The sequence below is a fragment of the Zalophus californianus genome, chromosome 1, assembly GCF_009762305.2.
Source record: "Zalophus californianus isolate mZalCal1 chromosome 1, mZalCal1.pri.v2, whole genome shotgun sequence".
NCBI lineage: Eukaryota > Metazoa > Chordata > Mammalia > Carnivora > Otariidae > Zalophus > Zalophus californianus.
In genome coordinates, this window is record NC_045595.1 from 51,087,389 (window position 1) to 51,112,331 (window position 24,943).

The window sequence follows — 24,943 nt, forward strand, 5'->3', positions numbered from 1 at the left end:
GACCTTTCGTGGGCGCCCTTCCCCAGTTCTGCGCATCTGGGATTGCGCAGCCTGACTTCCGTTTCCGGTGGAGTCGAGGTGGCTTCCGGCGGCGTGACCTGAGTGCGTTGGTCTGGCGGGGTGCCGGAGCAAGAAGGGCCTGCGCTGGCGTCCGGTAACCGGGCGGTGGGTGGGAGTGGCTGGGTGTGGCGCGTCTGACCCTCGGGAGGGAGGGACGACCTTTGTTTTGCGACCCGAGCCATCACCGAACTGGACTTCAGCCCGATCCTGTTGCGGAACGTTTTTTGTTGCTTCTTCTAGGCCTTCACCTGCACCCCGGGATTCCTGTCGCTGGGGCCCTGCGGGTGTGAGTCGGGGGACGTGGGTTTCATTCTAGCCTGCGCCACTGATCGGCTCTCTCTCACCCTGGGCGGGATATGTCCTTTCGTGGGCTTCAGCTGCTTTATTTAGAAGATGGAAGTCGTATTCACAGGGATTATGAGCTCCTTTGGGGCTGGAACTGACTTTTTAGTGTTATACACTGTCGCCTGCCCGGGCATAGAGCAAGAACAGGTACTCTTGTAGGTACTCTGTGCCTACTTGTGTTGTTTTGGGTCACAAAACCTTTGGGAAATCTAGTGAGCGCTATTGATCCCCACTACCCACCTCTCTAAATCCCGCCCCGTCCTTCCGCTTACAGACAGGACGTTTCACAGATAACGTTGCCAGTCCATGGATCCCAGACCCTGGCCTGTAGTAGACGTTCAAACATTGGGAGTCATTATATCGTAGATGTTCAGTTAATCTTTTTTAAACGCACGACTCACTGTCCACGTCACAGGAAGAAGATAGATATCCTCTTAGAAGGTTTTAATCGTGGGCCTGGCAGTATGTTCTTCTCACTTAAGTCTCCCAACAACTCAAGAAGAGAGGTATTAATTAATCCCCGTTTTTGCAGATGAGGAAATTTAGGAATAGGAGAATAAACTTGTTTTAGGCCATTCACCCTGTGAATGGTGAGGGCAAGAATTCAGATCCATGTCTGCAATTCCAAATTCCAATTCTTAACTACTGGCTGAAAAAGGACTAGATGTAGAAATGTATTTGAATGTGTTCTAGCAGCCTCTGTTGGGGAATTGTTAACAGTACGAGGTGGCTATTATCAACACAGATGGTCCCAAACCAAACATTTCATGCTGTGGAAATACTATTTCTCTGTCTACTTTTCTTCCTTAGCATCTATATTGCTTTTTAAATAATAGCACAGTTTACATCCTGTTCTCTGTGCCATGTTCTTCAATCCTTTCATCTTTGGTGAATATTGATTCAGGTGTGTTGACTTCATGTGGCGGTATCAGTTGTGTTGCCTTGTTCCACTAGCTCTCCAAAGCAGGTGTTTTTAATTATAGTTGAAATATGAGGTGATATGTTTAGGCATTATCTTTTTCTTTTTTGTACTGCTTTTAAAGGGACTGTGTTAGGAATCTTGGAAGCACTGCCAACATGTCTGATGTTCAAGAAGCCACTAACCAACTCTTGGATGTGAACCTTCATGAGAACTGGAGGTCTATACAAGTGACAGAAAGTGATCCCAGAAGTGAGTCTGAGCACCTCCAAGTCACTGTTGGAGCCACTGTGCCTACTGGTTTTGAGCAAACAGCTGCAGATGAAGTGAGAGAGAAATTGGGGTCATCATGCAAAATCAGCAAAGATCGGGGCAAGATATATTTTGACATTTCAGTGGAAAGCCTGGCTCAGGTTTGAATGAAACAATATTTAAAATAGTTTTCTAAAAAGGTCATTTTATGATTATTTTCTGGCTTACAGACCCCTCTTGAATCCTTTTTGCTTTTCTTTGCTCTGCCCCATGTCTGGTGATTTTAAAGTATTACTCATTTTCCATTCGGTACTGATTTGGTTTGTCTAGTAGGTTTCCTATATTTTTAGAAGTGATCCTAATATGTTTCACTAGAAAGAATCCTGTGTGACTTTTGAAGAAATTCTGAATATCTGCCAAATGTCTTTGAATTTCTTTACTTCAACATCTAGCTGAAGTTTAGACTTTGGTGGTGAAGTAAATATTAGGAGAGATTTTTCTTTTAATCTGTGTCAAAGAAATTCTTGCTCAAAAGTAATTAGGAATCACTGAAAGGGAGAAGTGGTCAGCAAACTGCCACCCCACTTGAATAAAAGCTAACCAGTATTCATTACCATATAAGCATTGTGAGAGCAGGAATTGTCTGGGGTTTTTTGTGTTCTTAGTGTCTGGCATATAGTAGACACCCAATAAATATTTGGGGGATGAATTGGCAAGCAAATGTTTTCCACCCAGTATCTTAGTTAATAACCTCAGCAGCTTTGTGAAGATAGGTGCTTTTATTATCCTCATTAATCATTAAGTTTAGGAATAAGTAATTTCTGCAGAGTTGCTCAGCTAGTAATAACAGCTGGACCTCAAACCCTGTGCTCTTAACCACTGCACTCTACAGTGTACCCTAGGGAGCCAAGAGGGAAATATGATAAAGCCCCACTTGACTTTCTTTATCTTCCTTTCTCCCCTAAACCTGTGTTTCCTCGGTAGCACTTCAAGCTATCCTTCCATCTTCCTTGTTACATTTTTGTAGGGAAATAGAAGCTAATGGGTAACCAAAAACATGGGAGACTGGGGATATGGGGAAAATTTAAAGTACAAATTACAGGTATTAGCTTCTTTAAAATGTTTATACCTAATTTTTATATTTAAATGTTGATAGTTCAGGGGCGCCTGGGTGGCTCAGATGGTTAAGCGTCTACCTTCGGCTCAGGTCATGATCCTGGGGTCCTGGGATCCAGCCCTGCATCAGGTTCCCTGCTTGGCGGGAAGCCTGCTTCTCCCTCTCCCTCTCCCACTCTCTCTGCTTGTGTTCCCTCTCTTGCTGTGTCTCTGTCAAATAAATTTAAAAAATCTTTAAAAAAAAAAATAAATGTTGATAGTTCATGTGATTCAAAAGCTTTCTTAGAACTTTGTTTCTAACATTTTTTTCCCTTCTCCAGGTTCATTGTCTGAGATCAGTTGATAACTTATTTGTGGTTGTTAAGCAGTTTAAAGATTACCAGTTCAAAGAAACAAAGGTAAGTTTTCCCAAACATGGTAGCTGACTTTCAGCCATCTTCCCCAAAGAGATTATTCCCACATTTTGCATTCTATTGTTTAGCATTACTGCTCCTTTTGTAATATAGAATACTGGGAGGCTTTTACAATAAAAATCAGAAATTTGTTGACAGCCCATTCCAGAAGTTGTTTTTATTTATTTATTTATTTTTAAAGATTTATTTATTTGAGAGGAGAGAGACTGTGTGGGGGAGTAGGGGCAAAGGGAGAGGGAGAATCTCAAGCCAACTCCCCACTGAGCACGGAGCCCAGTGGGGGGCCTGATCCCACAATCCTGAGATCATGACCTGAGCTGAAATCAAGAGTTGGACACTTAACTGACTGAGCCACCCAGGCACCCCAGCCGAGAGTTGTTTTTAAAAAAATGAATTTTGTGGGTAGTGGGCAAAACAGGTGGGAGAGGGTCAACAGGTACAAACTTAAAATTATAAAATAAATCCTGGGGATGTAATTTATAGCATGATGACTATAACGACTGATACTGTACTGCATATTTGCAAGTTGCTAATAGAGTATATCTTAAAAGTTTTCATCACACAAAAAATTTTTAGAACTATGTAGGGTGACATGTTAACTAGACATTGTGATCATTTCACAATATATACAAATATTGAATCATGTTGTGCAATGAAACTAAAATAATGTATATCAGTTACATCTCTTGTAAAAGATGAAAAAATAACAAAAAAATAAGTTAAAAGTCAATAAATATAGAAAAATCTTGAAGTGTATAAGAAACAAAATAAATTGACTTTCTTACAAAAAAGTATATATTTTTTAATTTATTTTTATTTTTTTAGATTTTATTTATTTATTGGACAGAGACAAAGTGAGAGAAGGAACACAAGCAGGGGGAGTGGGAGAGGGAGAAGCAGGCTTCCCGCTGAGCAGGGAGCCTGATGCGTGACCTGAGCCGAAGGCAGACACTTAACAACTGAGCCACCCAGGCGCCCCAAAAAAGTATATACTTTAGATTAGCTTTGCTTATATATAGAATTGCTTCCAGACTGTGAATCAAAGTGACTGAATCATCTACAAATAACACTTTCTCTCACAGTTCTCCTTTTGCCCTTTCTTCTCTAACTTCATTTTTTGAAATAAAGCCAAAATAATATCTAAATACTCCTTCATTTGTTAAGACAACAGCTTTATTTCCAGTTTGTACTTAGCATCTGATTCCTAAATATTGATATGCTGCCTAAGTTGAAGTTTGAAAAATGGATTGCAGTAAGGCCTTAGTATTTTTCCACATTGTTTTTTGGTCAGGTTTGCAGAGTCAGATGCTTGAAAACTTTTTTCTGTCAGTTGTATTGCCTATATTAGAAACAGTGCGTCTTTAAAGTCTGTGATATACTGCCTAATTCTCTAGTTTTTATTTATTGGCAACAGGTTGATTTCCAAAGCATTATTCAGAAACTGATCAAAGTGATATGAACCCATAATCTAGAGAAAATAAAACCAGACCTAAAAGAATTCAGGCTGAAAATAGATTAAAATTTTATTAACTAAAAATGTAACTTTCAGCACTAGTATTATAACCCTGCAGACTTCTGATAATTATTGTCAACTGAATCGTATCAATAAAACTAGAACATAACAGGCAGGCTACTGAAAATTTTTGCTGCTTAGTATTTGGAAATTTTGACAGCCAGTTCTGTACATGAGTAAATGCTAACAGGCATTTTTAAAAACTATAAAAAAATAAATTTAAAAAACCCTGTAAAATTCCATCTTAAATTCTGGCCTTTATTAATATTTTCTTTTTTTTTTTTTTTAAAGATTTTATTTATTTGACAGAGAGAGGCACAACAAGAGAGGGAACACAAGCAGGGGGAATGGGAGAGGGAGATGCAGGCTTCCCGCGGAGCAGGGAGCCCGATGCGGGGCTCGATCCCAGGACCCCGGGATCATGACCTGAGCCAAAGGCCGACGCTTAACGACTGAGCCACTTAAATTCCTATGTGTTTGGCATCTTAGAGTTTGAATTATTTTGGATGGTTTTTGAACTCTACTTGGAGGTGAATTTGATACTATGTAGTGGTTCTACATGAGCCAGCTTTTCAGAATTGCTTTGTAAGTAACTGCAAAAGAGTTTGCTGGTGGAAGTCCCAAAAGAAGAGCAGCAAGTATTAAGGTAGATTTTCAGATCTGTGCAAGGACGTGTATGTGACCATGAAAATTTGTTAAGCCTTTCCCTTTATGGACTTAAATTGCAACATAGCCCCATACCCTCATTCTTAAATATTTGCTTCTTGCTTTCTGTTAACCATCAGTTTCATTGTTTGTGGCATTATACCTTCCCATTTCTTATAAAAAGCATATTAATTAGTATTCTAATAAGTCCTTTTTAAGTATTCAGATATCATGAATTGATTAACCTGTTTAAAAAAAAAGGGATATTATTTGTGCTTTACATGGTTTTTATTTTTTTAAACTAGGTAATACATGTACTTGGGGCGCCTGGGTGGCTCAGTCGTTAAGCGTCTGCCTTCGGCTCAGGTCATGATCTCAGGGTCCTGGGATTGAGCCCCGCATCGGGCTCCTTGCTCTGCAGGGAAGCCTGCTTCTCCCTCTCCCACTCCCCCTGCTTGTGTTCCCTCTCTCACTCTGTCTCTCTCTGTTAAATAAATAAATAATAATAAAAAAATTTTTTAAAAAATACATGTACTTAGAACAAAATTATAAAGACCCAAAGGATATGCAGTGAAAAGTGTTTGTTCCTCCATCTCCAAACCATGCAGTTCCCTCCCTTGAGGCAGCAGCTTTACCAATTTTAGAGATATTTTATAAATATTTGCATTTTATGTACTTATACAAATGAAAGCATGCCACACATACTGTTTTGTGCTGTGCCTTTTCTCCTATATCTTGAAGATCATGCCAATATCATGTTGGATTTCACTATATCATAATTCAATCGTTCCCATTTAGGACATTAGGGTTTTCATACTCTTGTTACTACAGTGGTTCAGCAAATATCCTGTATATATCCATCTACATATTCAATCTGTGGGTCATTTTTCTGTTTAATAAAAAGTTTATCTTTTTTTTTTTTTTTAAGATTTTATATTTGTCAGAGAGAGAGGCAGAGCACAAGCAGGACAGCGGCAGGCAGAGGGAGAAGCAGGCTCTCCGCTGAGCAGGAAGCCTGATGTGGGACTCGATCCCAGGACACTGGGATCGTGACCTGAGCCGAAGGCAGCCGCTTAACCGACTGAGCCACCCAGGCATCCCTAAAATAGTTTATCTTACCAGTACTTATTGCTAGGTCAGAAATGTTTGGTCTTGGTTCTGTCACATTTATGTTACACACATTCAGCTTTTTCTCATTTAAAGTTTCTTTATGTGTTTTCTTTGCATTTTTCCACATTGTTTTATACTAGTTTGGAAAGTTTTGTTTTTGTTTTGTGTTGTTTTGTTTGGTGCTGAAACCCCAGCTGTAAGGTTTCTTCTAGCTGTTATTATAACTACAACTTTTAAACTACTATTTTATGTAGTATTTTTTGAATCCCTGCTAAGAGCAGTGATGAAGTTAGCATATTTTCCACATCTCCCCTCCTCCTTTTTCACCCTCCAATTTTACTATTTTCTTAGTGTTGACCCCCGTGCTTTTATTTATTTATTTATTTTTTTTTTTTTAAGTAGGCTCCATACCCAACATGGAGCCCAACGTGGGGCTTGAACTCATGACCCTGAGATCAAGACCTGAGCTGAGATCAAGAGTTGGAAGCTTAACCAAATGAGCCACTGAGGCACCCCAACCCCAGCTTTTAAATACATTTACTTACCAGCTTTAACGTCTGTCCTTTTATCTCTTCACAGAGGAAGATGTCAGCATCTCTTTCCTTCCTCCTCTAACTACATTCCAATTTGTGATATTTACAAATGACAGATTCTGCTTGTAGTCATAATCCCTGTTTTCTTTTTATCTCTTGAATGGCGTGAGTTCAGTAATGATTGTTTTTCACCTTTACGTTTGATGAAGAGTTTAAGTATAAAATTTGGAGTCACGCTTTTCTTCCTGAAAAATATTGTAGGCAGTATTCTTTTTCTTCTAGCATTAAATGTTGCCATGGAAAATTCTGAAGCCATCTTGTTTTTGTCTCCTTTATTTGTTGCTTTCTTGATATTTTTGCTTCATGCCCAGATTTTATTTTTAATCTCTGAAGTCTTACAAGTTCACCAGGATGTGTCTTATTGTCAGTAATTCCTTGTCAAGACATGTCAGTCTATAGAGAAGTTCACATCCACATACATTTCTTGAAATTTTTCTTTAATTATTATTATTTTTTTTATTAAGTAAACTTTACACCCAGTGTGGGGCTCAAACTCACAACCTTGAGATGAAGAGTCACATGCTCTACCAACTAAGCCAGGTTCCCCTAAATTTTTTCTTTCATTATCTCAAATCCTTTCTTCACACATAAACCAGTTATACATATGTAGGATCTCTTGACTTTCTTTCATGTTTTAAGATTTTCTTTAATCTTGTTTTTACTTTTGCCCACTTGCGTTGTATTTGCTTTACCTTTCTCCACATCCCTTACTGTGTTTTCAGCAGTGTCTTTTGTATGTGGTGCTTTCAATACGGTCTTCATTTTGCAATGGTTTTATTTTTTCATTCCACTTGGTTCTTTGAACTCTACAAGCTCCTGTTTCATCTTTTTATGGTGGCTCATGTCATCTTTCTGCTTTTATATCTCTGCTTGGAGCTCTTATTTAACCAAGGTATTTCCTCATTCCATTTTTTTTTCTATCATGTCAATATGCTTGATCACAGTTTTCACTGCGGCACTGTCTTTCTGGTCACTGTTTTCTGTCTGCTCTTTGTTTTTCTGTTCCTTTCCTCCTTTGTTCTTTTCTTATGTTCATATAAATCTCGTGCTGATAACTTTTGATGATTGCTCATCTGTGAATGAGGAAGTTCCTCCTGGACCTGCTGCTGATAGGAGGCTCCTGTGGGAGGAACCAGGAACTGTTCCAGGCCATCACGAAATTCCCCTGCTTGCTGTTAAGTTCCTTCTGACAAAGGGTTGTAGGTGAATGAGGTCTCTGTTCCTTCTTTTTTTTTTTTTAACAGCTTTATTGAGGTATAATTTCCATACTATTGCATAAGTTCTTTTAACCATTACTCCTCTCTAACCTGAAGAGATCAGCAGCTTCAGGGTTATTTACACTGTAAAACAACTCTTCCCAAGCTCTACCTTATGAACATAGCAATAGAGCATGTCTCTAAGATTCCTTGTTTAGCCTCCATTTCTCTCCCTTGCTTGTTCTTGGTATAAATGACGTCCAGGGAAGCTCCTTCTGTCAGTATATATACTTCTCTGCTATTCCAAAGAACAGTTTATTTGCTACAACTTTGCAGACTGCTCTAACCTTTGTCTGAATCTGTAGGCATTCTTCCTGTGGTGTGTTCCTGCACCTCTGTTTGACCTTCACTACACTTGGGAACTCTTATGTTAGAATGGTTATGTTATGGTTCAAGGTTACAGGTATCATGTAGATTCTATTAAGATAAAGTTGTTATTTCCATTGGTGGTGGTGTTTAGAATGGTGTCTGGAGAAAGAAAGGGGCTGTGCCAGTGTTCTCCATCACATTAAACCTCCAAGTCCTGTAGATGCCCTTTATAAAAGGGAAATAATTTGTAAATAGAATTGAATTTGCCAACCTGAAATTTACCATTATTCATCAGGTTTCAATTAATATCAAAACCCTCCGTCCTCCCCATTTCAAGTCTCAGTGCCATCAGTGAACACTGATCTCTTTCGAATTTGATTGTCAGTAGCATATACTGTCTATACCAGCACTCTGCAATGGAACCTTCTCACTGGAATGTTTTGGGTCTACACTGTCCAACACAGTAACCACTAGCCATTAGCGTGTGAAATGTGGCTCATGTGATTGAGAAACTGAGGCTTGTTGTGCTGTTTTTTTATATATATATATATTTTTAAATAAGCTCTATGCTCTGTGCAGCCTGAACTTATGACCCTGAGATCAAGAGTCATATGTCCTACCAACTGAACTAGCCAGGTGCTCCTGAGCTTTTCATTTTAAATCATTTTACTTTCTTTCTTGTATTATTTTATTTTTAAAGATTTATTTATTCGAAAGAGAGAGGGTGAGAGAGAGTACACAAACAGGAGAGGGACAGAGGGAGAAGCAGCTTCCCGCTGAGCCGGGAACCCCACGCAGGGCTGAAACCCAGGCCCCCAGGATCACAACCTGGGCTGAAGGTGGACTGCTTAACAACTGAGCCACCCAGGTGCCCCTCATTTTACTTTCCCTCTAGCTACCTGTGGCTAATGGCTGCTGAATTGGACAGCACAGCCCTGCACCACCCATTTTAACATTAATCACATTATCCAGTAGCTGTTTATTGAGTGCTATTTGTATGCCATGCACTGTTCTAGACATGTGGCTTACAGCAGTGGTCAAGACAGGTAAGGTCCTTTCCACCCTCCTTCTGGGAGAAGCCTTCATGGTGAACAAAACATAAACCTAGTAACTTCAGATAATGCTGAGCTCTGTAAAATAAAATGGGAAGAGAATGACTTGAAAGGACTGCTTTATGAAGAGCAGGTCTCTCAGAGGATATGCCTTTTAAATTACTATTAATAATGAGAAGGGAGCCAGCAGTGCAGAGACCACATGAAGCAAGTATCTTCGAAGTAGAGGTAAAAAGGGAGCGGGGGAGAGAACAGTCCTGAAGTGATGTAAGAGAAATAGGCAGAGGTCAGATTATGTTGGGCTCTTCGAGGAATTTAAATATTATATGTGCAGTGGGAAGCTCCTGAGGGGCTTTAAGCAAGGGAGGGGCATGATCAGATTTACTTTTTTTTTTTTTAAGATTTTATTTATTTGAGAGAGAGAGCATGAGAGGAGGGTGGGTCAGAGGGAGAAGCAGACTCCTGGCTGAGCAGGGAGCCTGCTGTGGGACTTGACCCTGGGACTCTGGGATCATGACCTTCGCTGAAGGCAGGCGCTCAACTGACTGAGTCATCCAGGTACCCAATCAGATTTACTTTTTTTTTTATTATATGGCCATTTAAAATCTTTAATCAAATTTCATCAATTACCAGCCATATTACATGCCATGATTTAGCTTTCTATAAACAACTTTGCTTTCTGTGTACAAATCAGTGTCAATGAAATAAAAAATAAAACCGTATCCTAGGCAAAGAACTTTATTAACCTTGTTTCAAACTTTATTCCCAGGCTTCTTCGGCTTAATTAGCTTCAAAGAGTGGATTGTGTATAAGCAAAAACTGCACAGAGCTGCAGTGTCCAAGGGGCTTGGGCTTAAAAATATTAGAGATCTAGATTTTATCAGATCCATGAACAAAATTTTAAAAAGCAGTCGTAATATAAAATAGCAGCTCCCAGTAACTTCTTCAGATTTTATCTTCTTCAGAAGTTGACTCAATTCAGTTTGCTTCATTCTTGGAAGCTTCATTTTAAAAAGATTCTGGGTGCTATTTAGAAACTGGAGAGAGAGATTTTTCACCGCTTCTGGTTTCCTTTTCCTTTTAAAAAATACTAATTTTTAAGGGCACCTGGCTGGCTCAGTCAGTGGAGTGTGCAACTCTTGATCTTGGGGTCGTGAGTTTGAACCCCACGTTGGATATAGAGATTACTTTAAAAATAAATAAATAAATAATACTTTTTTAAAAATTACTTTTAAAAGTAGTATATATACATAGCACAAAATTCAGAAGGAAGTCAGTCAGTGAGAGGTAAATTGCCCTCTCTTCCGTTTTTCATCCACCCACTTCCCCTCCCTAGAGGCAACCATTTTTAATAGTTTCTGATTGCTTACATTTTAATCTTAAACCCAACTTCTGGTCTACTGGTCTAGTAGTATTTTTAAGTTGCTTAATTTGTATTTATCTTAATTTTCAGTGAAACTTTAATTTCTTTAATCATAGACATTATCTTATTTCCTCTTCTGTTCTGCACTCCTACCTCCCCCAGTGTAATGATTAATGTAGTCTATAGGCAAAGTGTAGGGATTTGTTCAACGAAAGTGGTGAGAGATGCATGGATTTCATTCTCTGTCCTTTACAGGAAGAAGTTCTAAAGGATTTTGAAGAACTGGCTGGGAAGCTTCCATGGTCAGACCCTTTAAAAGTATGGAAAATTAACACCAGTTTCAAGAAAAAAAAAACAAAGCGCAAAAAGATGAATCAGAGTTCAGGTAAAGAGAAGATTGATAATGGACAAGGAGACAAGACAGATGAGAAAGATGATAAAAAAGGATTCACTAACAATACCTTGGATTGCCATATCTTAGACTATTATGAAAATCCAGCCATCAAAGAAGAGATATCAACATTAGTAGGTGATGATTTGGCATCTTGCAAAGACGAGAAGGATGAAAGTTTAAAAGAAGAAACTCATCCTAAAGTGCTAAAGTTTAGAGTCACATGCAACCGGGCAGGAGAGAAACATTGCTTTTCCTCAAATGAGGCTGCAAGAGATTTTGGGGGTGCTGTTCAAGATTACTTTAAGTGGAAGGCTGACATGACCAACTTTGATGTGGAGGTACGTACAGGCTCTGATTATGATGATTCAAGAAGGCTGTCACAGGTAGCATTTTTAGACTAACCAATTTTATGGTGGCTATATTGCGGCTACAGAGCTAATAGGGTGTGGTTAACAGGAGCATGCGCTACAAGACAAATCTAGATTCAGATTTTGAACCTACAACTGCATAACTTTGGACAAGATACTGTCTCTGAGCCTCTAGTTTTCAAGTGGAGCCAGCGGTAGCATATACTTTTAAGTGTGTCCTGAAAGTTAAATGAGATAATACATTTTGGTATTTGGTTTGATACCTGCTGTATACTGAGTGCTCAGTAGATGGGAGCTATTAAGACTTGAGTTTTTTGGGGCACCTGGGTGGCTCAGTCAGTTAAGTGGCTGCCTTCGGCTCAGGTCATGATCCTGGAGTCCGGGGCTGGAATCCCGTATCAGGCTTCCTGCTGGTGGGGGGGCGGATTCGGTCTGCTTTGTCCTCTGCCCCTCCCCCCTCTCGTGCTCTCTCTCTCCCTCATTCTCAAGTTTCTCAAAAAGTTAAAATTTTTAAAAATGTGTATAACCCATAAACCTACAAAATATCTTGATACTGTAAAAATTCAGGGGGTATCTGCTTATAGTAACTTACAGTGAATGAAAAGAGTAAAACAGGTTTTAAAATTTAAGAGTACATACTAGATGATTTCATTTATATGAAGTTCAAAAAAAGAAAACTAATTTGTGGTGGTGGTAGTCAGATTAATGATTACTTTCGGTGGGTACCGACTGTCAGAGGACAAGGGGAGCCTTCTGGCATGTGCTAGAAATACCGTATATCTTTATCTTGGTAGCAGTTACACAGTGTATATAGGTAAAAATTCCCTGCGCTGTATATTTGGGATTTGTCGACTTTATGCAAAGTATAGCTCAATAATAAAGTAAAAAAATTTAATAAAAAATTTTAGTGCAATGTGAGCAATCCTAAAGCTTTTATTTATTTATTTATTTATTTTTAAGATTTTCTTTTTAAGCAATCTCTACACTCAATGTGGGGCTTAAACTCACAACCCTGAGATTGAGAGTCACATGCTTTAGTGACTGAGCCAGCCAAGTGCCCCTATTTTATTCTCTTTTGTTTTTCCTTTATAGGTTCTTTTGAACATCCATGATAATGAAATTGTTGTGGGCATTGCACTGACAGAAGAGAGTCTCCACCGAAGAAATATCACACATTTTGGACCTACAACACTTAGATCTACTCTTGCCTATGGGATGCTTAGGTAAGAGAATGGGTTTACTATCCAGATTAAAGTGACACCTTGGGGGGTGTCTGGGTGGCTCAGTTGGTTAAGTGTCTGACTCTTGATTCAGCTCAGGTCATGATCTCAGGGTCCTGGAATCAAGCCGCTCCCCCCGCCATGTTGAGCTTTGTGCTCAGCGGAAAATCTGCTTGAGGATTCTCTCTCTCCCTCCTTCCCTCCCCCCCGCCCCGCGTTCTTTCTCTCTCTGCCCCTCCTGCTCTCTCTCTTTTTGTTCTCTAAAATAAATAAATCATGGGGCACCTGGGTGGCTCAGTTGGTTAAGTGTCTGACTTCAGCTCAGGTCATGATCTCAGGTTAGGGGATCAAGCCCTTCGTCAGGCTCCCCACTCAGTAGGGAGTCTGCTTCTCCCTCTCCCGTCCCCCTGCTTGTTCTCTCTTTCCCTCTCTCTCTGTCTCTCAAATATATAAAATCTTTTAAAAAATCTTTTTTTTAAAAAGTGACACCTTGATTTGAGTTTTCCCTTTAAAACACCTGAATATTGTATGAAGTACTGTGTTGGAATTTAGTGGCTAAACAACAGGATAAAAAGCAAATGATCTGTTTCTTTCTCTTGTATCCAATGTTGATTCCTTGTAATCCTGAAAATATCACTTAACTACCATCTCCATTTTCTTGATTTTAAAATGAGAACAGTAGTTTTCATCTGCCTCTGAACATTTCTGCTTACAAAGGATATACTGTATGTTGGAAAATACAGCAAATTTTGCTGTGTTTAATTTCTGTGCCCTGAAGCAGATGAAAGCAGAGATTTTTATATTTTTATTTATTTATTTTAAGTAATCTCTAAGCCCATTGTGGGGCTCAAACTCACAACCTGGAAATCAAGAGTCACATGCTATACCGGCTGAGCCAGGCGCCCTGAAAGCAGAGATTTTTTTAAATGTGTATGATATGGGGTGGGGGTGTGGGGTGGGGTCAAAAAAAGTGTATAATGTGTAAATGAACGCAGGGAGCTTTTACTAATATTTTTAAAATTTATACTCACAGCATCTCAGGAATCATCCAGGATTTTCCACTTTTTCAAGTGCAAGACCTAGCTTGCTTTCTCGTTTGTCCTTTGCCCTTTTATTGGGTGCTTCTTTCCACCTCTAGGACAGGTTGTCTTCTTGAGGTTTCTGTTCTCCAGACTGCAAAATGGGTTTGATGTGAGACTTAAAGGATTGTTAGTGAGGAGTAGATGTAGAAATACATGCTTAATACCTGTTACATAGTGTCTGGTATATCCTGGCACTGACTAATTGTTAATTAATTATTATATTTCCTTCTCTTCCAGTCTTTGTTTCCTCTTTCACTCTGCTCATCCATGGAGTCACAGTTCAGCACAGTTGGAAACTATCAGTATAATGACAGTAATAGAATACTGGGCCCATTTGATAAAGGAACAGTTGCCAGTCTTTCTTCCTTCATTTAACAAACATTTATAATGTATTGCCAGGCATTATGGTAGGATCCAGGAACATGGAGACTTCTTTTGGGTGCAACTATTAGAAACCTAAGTAAGCTAGTTCAAGATAAAAAAAAACGATGATTGCATAGGAAGGGGTATTTATAGGAAAGATACTGAGAAATCTTGGGGAATCCACAGAAAAACTGAAGGGTTGTTAAAAAGATTAAATGAGATAATGCAAAGAGCTTAAATCCATGGCTTGGTAAATACGGAGTGCTCAAAGTAAAGCAGTTATTTCTGGCAAGGTTCTTACCTTTAAAATTAAATTCATAAGGAAAGGAATACTAAATGTCTAATTGCCAATAAACTTATTATCGATACTTATCAATACATGTTTTACTTGAAACACAGTTGAGATTTTTTTTTCTTATGGAACAATACAGGTTTATATACAAAATAAAACTGTGTGTTTTCTAAAGATATGGATGGATAGATAGATACACACGTATATATTAAAAGATCTGGAAGCTCCCGGGTTTCAGCCCCCCCCCCCTCAAAAAATAAAAGATCTGGAAGCTAAATTCCATCTGTCAGTGAAATGTGATTTTGGATGAGTCAGAGGGTACTTTAGCTATACGTAATTTTTTTTAAAGCTCTAGGATATAGAGTCAATCTCTTAATTACAAATTGATTTTTAAAATGAAAATTAATTGGTGTTCCTTTATGCTAGCATAATAGGTCCTTGATCTTACGGCTTCAGGAATAGTCAATGTGAAAGCCCCAGCTATTGATTGAAGTCTTTTTCATATAGGCTGTTTTCTTTTCTATAGGCTCTGTGCTCCTCAACCTACTGATATAATAGTTGATCCGATGTGTGGAACAGGAGCAATACCAATAGAGGTAATGACGTTTCTTTATCTTTTGGATAAGCAAGTGATACATCTAGAATATTCTAGACCTAAAGGGCAAATTACACATAATGAAATCATCAGGGTTGGGTGAGTGGACCCCCAAGAGTTTTAAAAGAATTGCACTAGTTTAAAAAAAAAAAATTAAAAAAATTGCACTAGTAAAGCAGGGATTTTTGTGTGAAGGATATAACCACTTACTACAACTAGCTAAGGACTGGTAGATTATAAGTGATGGTTACTCAGTGGATTACAGAGGAGGCTGAGAGTTACAAACTGGTGAGTCCCTTTTTTATAAAAGACAATTGGTAGACTCGAAGGCATAAGCATACACTGGAGGAGGGTGTTCCATCTCTATAAAGTGAGATTATGCTTCTTAATCCACTTAGGCTCTTGGAGGGAGTAAATACAGTTGTAAAATGGAGAAACCTATGATAATGTTATTTAGATTTTTCAGGAAGTCTAATATGGTTATACACAAACACTCTTAAATAGTTTTCAAAATTACTGTGATACTAAGAGGACTCAAAAACTACTTAAAGCAAAATAGGAAATGGAAAGGCATTTTCTAAGTGGAGAACATTTAACAGTAGAGTCTCCTTGAATCAGTATTATCTGAACTTTTACAAATAATTTGGAAGAGGGTGCTCCTCTTTAAAATTGCTTAAATTTATTTTAAAAAATTGCTTAAATTTATGAGACATAGTAATTTCTTACATAGAGTATCTAAAGCCAGTGGGAATAAACTGCAAGGAGATACACAGATTCTATGAGTGGGCAGAAACTGGACAGGTGAACAAGTCCAAAGCAACCCACAAAGGGAAAAATAATATTCAAATTGCAATTAGAAAATGGCATGTGTCATTTGGGAGCTAAAATCCCAGAAGGAAATCTTGGTAGTCTAGATGACTACTGTTTTCTGGTAGTGTGAGCTAGAGAAATTTACTATGATTAAAGAGCTGCCCACAGAGAAAACTCAGTTGTTGTCAAGAATTCCAGGAACAAAGCAGAGTCTTCCTCTCTAGCATTAAACCTTGATGTACCTATGTCTGAAATAGGGAAAGTCACTTTGTACCAAGAAATATACAACAGAGCTACAGAGTCCAGAAGAGCCCACCCTCCAAAAAGATACAGAAAAAGGTTGAAGCATTTCCATGTAAGTGTAGACATGAGAATGTTAATACAGAAAAATCTATACTGATACATGATCAGAATGAACGAAGTTATGAAATGATTGACAGTATGTATATAGAATTCTTAACCCAAGTATAAAATAGTGATCTAGAGTTCTCCTTTTAAAATTTGGAAGTACTACAAAATCCATCTTTTTCAGAGGCCAAAAGTCTAAACAGATTGAGACAAAAAATGAGTGTTGGGGAATCAGAATCACTTGAGAGGCTTTCATCCAATTCTGTAGGTCTCTTCTACATCACCCTCAAGTGTGTAGGAAAAAGAAAAGGCGATGAAGCCTTGTGTTCATGGATATGGGTTATATTACTGTTTACAAAGGAAGAAGAGGTATTTGTTCCTCATCCCTATACAGAGGGCAGAACTTCCTCTGCTTTCATATCAGAAACCTGTGAATCTACATGGAACATTGTTCAGCCTAGGGTAGGGTGTCACCTCCATTCCACAAATGATATGTAACATTGGTATTTATGTTCTGTTGACATGTTTCTGACTTAACACTACAGAATCTTTTCAGGGATGTGGTGGTATCATTCAAAGGCCTATGCAGTGGGTATTATATTTTATTTGAAATTTTCAAATACCCCAATATATCAGATTATATAAAATCCTGTAATCACAAAAGGGTATAGGTTGGTCACTTCACTTTGGTTAAGTTTTTCAAACCATGGTTTTATTTCAGGTCTGTAATGCTTACTGTGTGCCACACACTGCTGCCTGAGGGATTGCATAGAATATGAGACTTGTCCTTAGGGAGATTTCTTGAAAGGTAGACAGGTATAGAAATAATTAGAAACAAGTGCAGTGACAGAGTATGTAACAAAGTGCTTTGGGTTAGGGAGGCAAATGAGAGACAGCTAAGAGAGTTGGGTTAATGTGAGAGAGTGTGACATTTGAGCTAGGTCTTGAAAGATGCATAGGAGTTCAGCAAGTGAGAAAGAACAGGAGGGCTTTTCAAGCAAGGGGGATAGCAAAGTTCACGACATGCAGTGTTCTACCACTTTAGAAAACCATTGGATTATTGGATTGGATTGTCTAGTTTATTGACAGTCAATTGAAATGATTTTCCCTTTAATCATTTCTGGGTTTTGGGGAGTTTTTTGTTTTTGTTTTTTGCAGTTTGATACTTTGGTTTTAATATATACTATTGTCTTTTAGGGGGCTACTGAATGGTCTAACTGTTATCATATTGCTGGTGATAATAATCCGTTGGCTGTGAATAGAGCAGCAAATAACATCTCATCTTTATTGACCAAGAGCCAAATTAAAGAAGGGTAAAAATTTGAAAGATTTTGTAGCATTTCTTAGACTTAGATAATCACTTTTCATATTGACTTTATGAATTAATACCCCCAGTGCATGGTGACATCATTGTAACTAAAATGAACATACTGTGAGACGCCATTAAATTTTAAAACCGTTTATTGAAAATAACTTACAAAAATATTTTACTGTAATTTCCCCACCCAGTGCAACTGTTTATTTCTGTATTCCTTTTAGTGGAAAAATAATGTGATTCATTTTAATTTTACAAATTTTCAAACACTTTGAATATTTTTATATAGTCTTTTTTAAATGACTGCATATTTGTGTAGAAATTCTACAGTTTATTTAGCCTTTAGATCTATTATTTGGCACTTTAAAGCAGTGTCAGAGTTGGAAGAAAGCTGAAAGCCATTTTCACATTACCTATAGGAGATCCTGACCAGTGGCCTTCGTCTGTCACCATCTGTAATGACTTTGTCTCTGAAGGCTGTCAGTTCCGTCTTTGCACAGCTTGGAGTTCTAGTCATGTCTTTTAGTGTACTGAATTCCTCTCTGTACCTTCTATGTATTTGTTTGTTTTAGACCCACTGGATCCATAAAGAAAAATCTTAGCTCTGTGTCACATGATGCTTAACATCAGACATTTGAAGAGCTGCCCAGAGTCCCCCTCCTCCTATCCCGTTCCTCCAAAATCCCCTCTCCTGCAAGCAAAATATTCTAAGGTCCTTCAGCTGTATCCTGTCTGTGCACTGGAAGTCCATTGGTGTCTGGGAAATTTTGTGTTTTTTTATCTATCTGTTGTTACAATATCTTAAGCCCTGGCCCACTACTCCAGGTTACACTCCGTGATGCCCTTTGTGCCAGCCTTTCACCGTTCTTTCCGTTTGTCTTTGGAAGAATTGGTTGAAATGTCACTTGGTCTTCCATTTCTCACCAGAAGCCTCATAAAATTGTTTCTGTGTTCTCCTCTGCTGATGCCCTTTATTTTCTCAAAGTGGCAGGAGTAGGTAGTGGTCAGCATATTTGTTGAAGTACAGATGCTCCATATCCTGAATACATAGCCCAGGGAAGTGGTTCTATCCCATAATTGGCCTTACGAAACCTAGAGACAGCTGCCTCCATAACCCTTAATGTGAGGTTTGTTTTTGTAAATAGAAATCAGTGGTTTTAAAAAAATACTTATCTATTTGATGCAGATATTCCTATTTGTTAGTTATACATGGAATGCCTCATACTGTTTTAGGTCTGTATGTTGGTTATTCTCTTCTTTGCTTATTTTTTTGCCCTTTATTGATGAGAATCACCAGTGCTTTGTTTAGTTCATGTACTGTTTGTTCTGTGTTTTTATGCTCCTTGCTTGTTTCTTTATTCCTATTTCCTGTTGAGGTTTTTTAAATTTATTATTTAAACTTTAAGTTACAATCTTTTTTTTTTAATGATAAATTTTCTGTATTTTGGTTTCTTTTTAAATCGTTGGTTGTGTACTTGTCTCACTGATGTAGTTGTTTAGGGCAGTGCTTTTCAAAATTTAATGTGCATGAGTCACCTGGGGATCCTGTTAACTAGATTCAGTAGGTTTCAGATGGGACCTAGGAGTTTTGTGTTTCCTAGCAAGTTTATGGGTCACACTAATGGTGCTGGGGCTGTGGCCCAACTTTGAATAGCAAGGGTTTAGATCATTTTTTGTACCTAAGTAGTTGAAAGGTTTTAACTTATTTTATTGATGATGAATTTTTATGGTACGTTTTGTTGCATATTTATTGAAGTTTTCTCGGGGCTTAGTACATCACCAGTTTTTTTGAAACCTGGTAAAACATTTTCAAACAAATTATTTCTATTTTCTATGTATTTTATCTTGCTTTTCAGACACTCTCTACCTTTTTTGTCTATTCTACCTGTACTATTTCTATCCATCCATCTTGATTTTACTATTTTTTGTTCACTTCTTGTTTTGTTGCAGTTATTGGTACCTGTGATTGTGATTAATATGGCTACTTTCGATAATCTATGCTTTTTTCCCCCGTTATGGAGTGACTGCCTTTATTGCACATTTTCTCTTAAATTCTTCATTAACTGTCAATAGAATAACCATTCATTTCTGCTCACAATCTTTGATTTGCCTTTCTTAGCCTGTGCCTTATTGCCTGTTGTATTTTGTTATATCAGCAGCTTTGCCTTAATGAGGAGGATTTGCATCATTTATATTCTTTTGTTAATCTGTTTTTTCAACCTTCTTTTCCTGTCTTATTTTTTCATTGTGTGATACATGCTTAATTTTAAAACAAGTATCTGTTTTACTAATTTTACGTATCTGTTTCTTTAGGTTTCCTGTTATTGAAAGATCTACCAAACTTTAGATGTGTCACCTCATAATCTTTCTTTCCTGTGTTCATTGGTGTTTTACATTCTCAGTTATATAATTTACTGCTTCATTACTGTTGTCCGTCATCTTTTGTAGTTCTTTGTGTTGCAATCTTGTTTACCCGTTAATCGATTTTCTTAAATTGTAGATGAAACCAGACATCTTTTGAAACCAACCTTAACCATTTTTTAAATTGTCATTACAGATTTTGTCATTAGAAAAGTTTTATCATGTTAACTTCGGATTTCTTCTACATTTTGGTTTAAAATTTTGCTTATTAATGTCAATGATACTGTTATTTTAGTAGCATTTTGTATTTTATAGCAGTCTCTTCAGAAATGTTTTTAGATTTCATACTTCAGAATAAGCACATTTCCTTTGTCCCCATAGCAAAGTGTCCTGGGGCTTGCCCATAGATGCTGTTCAGTGGGATATCTGCAATCTGCCATTGAGAACTGGCTCTGTGGACATTATTGTAACAGACATGCCATTTGGAAAAAGGTGGGACTTGGCTTTTAAAAAATGAGTTTTACCTTCACTTGTTAAACTTACCTTCTGAGAGCTCATTCTATCAGAAATCTTCAATTCCTTTTAGTAGACTTAGAGCACTTTTTCACTTAAGAATTGTATGATGGATTCACCCATTTTGTTTCTTGTGAGAACTCATTTATTAATTGCATTTTGGTCCTGGCCATCACAGGTTAATCCATTTCTGGGCCCATTGCTGAATTACAGGGTACTTCACAAAGGCTGAGGAAAACTTGGTTCTAATTCTCAGAATAAATGTTTTCTCATCATTGGTTTGGTTTATGTAATCTGTTTATTACAGTCATTAAGAGGACAACTTATATAACTATTATAGTTGTCAAAAAACTGTTCTGTAGCCAGTTCATCTGTTTCATATTTCTAAGCCATTTACTAATAAGTCAGATTACTCATTTTATTGGCATATAATGGCAAAGCCCTGGCTTCTAAAGGGCAACTATTTTTTTAGGTTTTAACATTTTCTTATTGTAATGAGTTTTTAATTTCTCATTTCATATAGTTTTAGATGTTTATCTACTAAGTGTTTGATTCACTGAACCTTCTTTTATAGGATGGGCTCCAAAAAGAGAAACTGGAACCTTTATCCAGCTTGCCTACGGGAGATGAGCCGTGTCTGTAGACCAGGGACAGGCCGAGCTGCACTACTTACTCAGGACAAGAAATGCTTTACCAAGGTGCTGTAAATTAGCCCAAAAATTCACCCTGTGGCAATGTTAGGATCTTCTATTTAAACTTAGGAATATTAGTTTGAGTAGGATTTGTTTTCTCTTCCCCCATGGTTTCTTACTACCAACTACACTGCTGGTTGGTCTACGGATTTTCTGCTAATTACTTCTGTCCTTTTTGTGTATACACAGGCATTATCTGGAATGGGACATGTGTGGCGGAAGGTACATACTGTCTGGGTGAACATAGGGGGCCTTCATGCAGCAGTTTATCTTCTGAAACGTACACCTCAAGCTTTTGTTGATCCTTCAGAACAAGATAGGGAAAGAACTCCTTGGTGATGCCAAGAATGAAGATGGTTAATGGTATTTGTGCCTCCCAACACTGGGAATGTCAGCATGAAGAACTTGGTTTGAGAGAAAAATAGTGTTAATAAAATTGCAGTTTGCAGTTTAAACTGGTCTAAAGCTCTTCACCTTTGTTAGCAAAAGGTGTGAATGGAATTAAAAGTTCTTAAGCATAGCTTTGGAGCTCTTTTTGAAGAGCTGGGCAATTACTACTTAAAATGCTTTCAAGATCCTAAGCCTACTAAAATGCTCTGGGATTTGGTTTTGAGTATCTATTTTCAGGCTTCATAGCAGTTCCTGTTTTCCATTGTAGCAGGTAGAAAGCTACCCTGACCTGATGGAAAGGAGGAATCAACATAAAACATTTTGGGCCATACTACATTGCCTGTGCAGCTTTGCTCTTTATAGTTTCTCAAGTTAGCTTTACCTCACAGTTCATAAAATGAAGCATTCCATTTTGTGAATAGTGTTTGCCCCCTGACAAGAAATCTCACCAGACCAACTGGAAAGTTTACCATCTGCCTTAAAAATTAAAATATGCATGTTATTAAAATATATAAAACTAAGAGGATTAGGATTGATGAAAGGAATTGCAGATTCTCTCAAAGTCTTTAAGGAAAAAAAAAACTTCACAAGCATTCTGTTTTCTCTTGGATCTGTATTCATATTTAGCTGTTTTTCCAGTTGTATAAAGTCCTTTCTGACTGTAGAAAATGAAATTAAATCCTTGTAAAAATGGTGCCTGCCTGGGACAACACTAGTTGAGGTACATGTGGAATTCTTTACAATATTCAGAGTTTATCTGGGAGTTTTGGGCTCTATTCAGCTTCGATTTTCAGTGTCCTCATACCTTAATTGTAGATATCTTACATTTAGAATAAAAGGACATAATCCTTTTGAGACTTCACATTAGCAGCATAGCCAACAGCCCTAGTCTGGTTTCTGATCTACTACTACCCCACACTTCAGCATGAATTAGAAGCAAGATACTTATAAGGGTTTTATTTTTTTTTTTTATTTTTTACTTTAAAGATTTTGACAGACACAACTAGAGAGGGAACACAAGCAGGGGGAGTGGGAGAGGGAGAAGCAGGCTTATCCCTGAGCAGGGAGCCTGATGCAGGGCTCCCCTGAGCTGAAGGCAGATGCTTAACAAATGAGCCACCCAGGCGCCCCTTAAAAGGGCTGTATATCCTAGACTGGAGTTTTTACCATCAGAAAGCACACCCAAAAGAACTATTTTGGGTTCACCATAAAACCATCTTTCACTTTTTTTTTTTTTTTTTTTTAAGATTTTTGAGAGCGCGAGCGAGCATGGCAAAAGAAGAGGCAAAGCAGGGAGCCTGACATGGGTCTTAATCCCAAAACCCCCAGGGATCACGGCCTGAGCCGAAGGCAGATAGATGCTTAACTAAGCCACCTGGGCGCCCCGGGGCTTTCACCTCTTAATAAACCATTTAAACCTTTCATTATTGGGCCCGTAATTGGCAGAAGTGGAAAGTAAAAGGACCGTGTCTGTTTTTACCACTGTTTACCAAGTGCCTGGCAGAGTACTTGCCAAAGTGGGCATTTAATATTTGCTAAACAAATAGTATTTTGCGTGTTGGCTTAGTTTTTAAGTATACCAAATTTGTACTTGACCCATCATATATGGGTCAATATATGTTCATGTTTGAGGTGAGACACACAAGGGTAACTATTGGGCAGCTGGAAATTAAATGTTAGTGAGCTAGCCATAGAAAAAGACACCCTTATTCTCTGCCTAGCCTTTCCCAACAAGTTTAGGTGAGACGTTATGTGGGAATCTCGGGGGGATACGGTGAAGGTTTGAAAATTCTATGAGAAAAATCAAATTATTGTACCTTGGTACTTTATCAGTTTATAAGAGGCCTACCACTGTCACCCTTATACTTTTGTCTCAAGGCTAACAAGTCTGCTAATCAGTTGTGAAGCTAGTATCTATTCAGTGATACTTTCTTTGATAAAAGCATTTTCTCTAGAAAAGAGAGTGGTTATTTTAGTTTTTCTCAAACCCAAATTCTTAATTTCCACATTAGAAATTAAAAGAGAAAAAATTTTAAATAGTAATAAATGCATCATGTTAACATTTTCATGGAAGTGACTTTAACAGAGTAATATTCTTTTTTCTGCAATTCATTTCTCTTAAATGTCTGCCTCAATAGAAGGCAGCTGGATTTTTGTTTCTCTTCTATATTGGTTGAGATATTACTTATTTGCAATTTTTGTCATTTCATGTATTTGGTCATTTGGAAAATACTGGTTCACCAAGTTATATAAATTTCCCAAATGTTGGCCCAGTTCATTATATAATATGTGCAAATAAGCTTAATATCACCACCTAGCTCATTAAAAAAGGTGGGGGGAAGCACTGGGGTGGCTCAGTCAAGGTTAAGTGTCTGCCCTCAGCTCAGGTCATGATCCCAGGCCGCTGGGATCGAGTCCCGCATGGGCTCCTTGCTCAGTGGGGAGTCTGCTTCTCCCTCTGCCCATTCCTCCCACCCCTGCTTGTGTGCACATGTGCTCGCTTGCAAAAGTAAACAAAATCTTTAAAAAAAGTCCTTTTAAGTATTAGGAAGATGTGAAGCTCCTGAGAGTGGATACAACTTTTCCCAAAATTCTAATTTTCACTTGAGTTTAAGTTTTGTCATTAACTGCTATCAACTGTTTTCCTTGAAAGGTACACTTTCTTTATATTTGCAAAAATGTCTGCCAGATAGCTAAGTTTGACAGTCATTTAGGTAAAAATGCTGTGAAAAGAAAATAGCTAACTCAGCCGGCAGCTCAATTGCCTGTTTTTTCTTGAAACAACCACTGTACTTTAAACATGTAGCTGAAGTACTACATGCAAACTTTCTATTTCATCACTCATACTAAAGTTACATACTAAAGGTCTGGATTTCATAAAATGATTTTAATGTTTTTACAAGGGAGAGAATCTCCAGCAGACTTAGTGCTGAGCATGGAGCCGACGCAGGGCTCGAACCCACAACTGCAAGCCCAAACCAAGAGTCGGATGCTTCACCGACTGAGCCACCCATGTGTCCCTCACAAGGACATTCTTAAGTGGAACTGCCACCGCCCCTTCCCTTACCCTGCAAATGCATGGCAGTAAACAATGACTACACTTCGGTACCACTGCCTTGATTAATGCCAAGATGTCAGCAGTTTTACCAACTTTTGCTTTCTCACCATTAGGGAAAATATCAGTATAAAACAGGGGATTTTAAAAAGTTACTCAAAGGGTGCCTGGCTGGCTCAGTTGGTAGAGCATGTGACTC

The 24,943-nt window shown here is 38.1% G+C and overlaps 1 protein-coding gene across 5 annotated transcripts; it reads left to right on the top strand.

Annotated features, from left to right (window-relative positions):
* The first annotated feature begins 39 nt into the window (after window positions 1-39).
* On the top strand, window positions 40-21,758 carry THUMPD3 (THUMP domain containing 3). Of its 5 annotated transcripts, XM_027584690.1 has the most exons (11): window positions 134-154; window positions 821-911; window positions 1,449-1,737; window positions 3,013-3,090; window positions 11,202-11,678; window positions 12,801-12,931; window positions 15,192-15,261; window positions 17,616-17,731; window positions 20,476-20,586; window positions 21,182-21,305; window positions 21,489-21,758. In XM_027584690.1, the coding sequence occupies exons 3-11, from the start codon at window positions 1,483-1,485 to the stop codon at window positions 21,636-21,638; spliced, it is 1,512 nt and encodes a 503-aa protein (XP_027440491.1). In that variant the 5' UTR covers window positions 134-154; window positions 821-911; window positions 1,449-1,482; the 3' UTR covers window positions 21,639-21,758. The 5 variants fall into 5 exon arrangements, with proteins under 5 accessions (XP_027440488.1, XP_027440491.1, XP_027440490.1 ...); XM_027584687.1 differs by lacking the exon at window positions 821-911 and having other exon boundaries at window positions 40-154; XM_027584689.2 differs by lacking the exons at window positions 134-154; window positions 821-911 and adding an exon at window positions 162-346.
* Window positions 21,759-24,943: the final 3,185 nt, after the last annotated feature.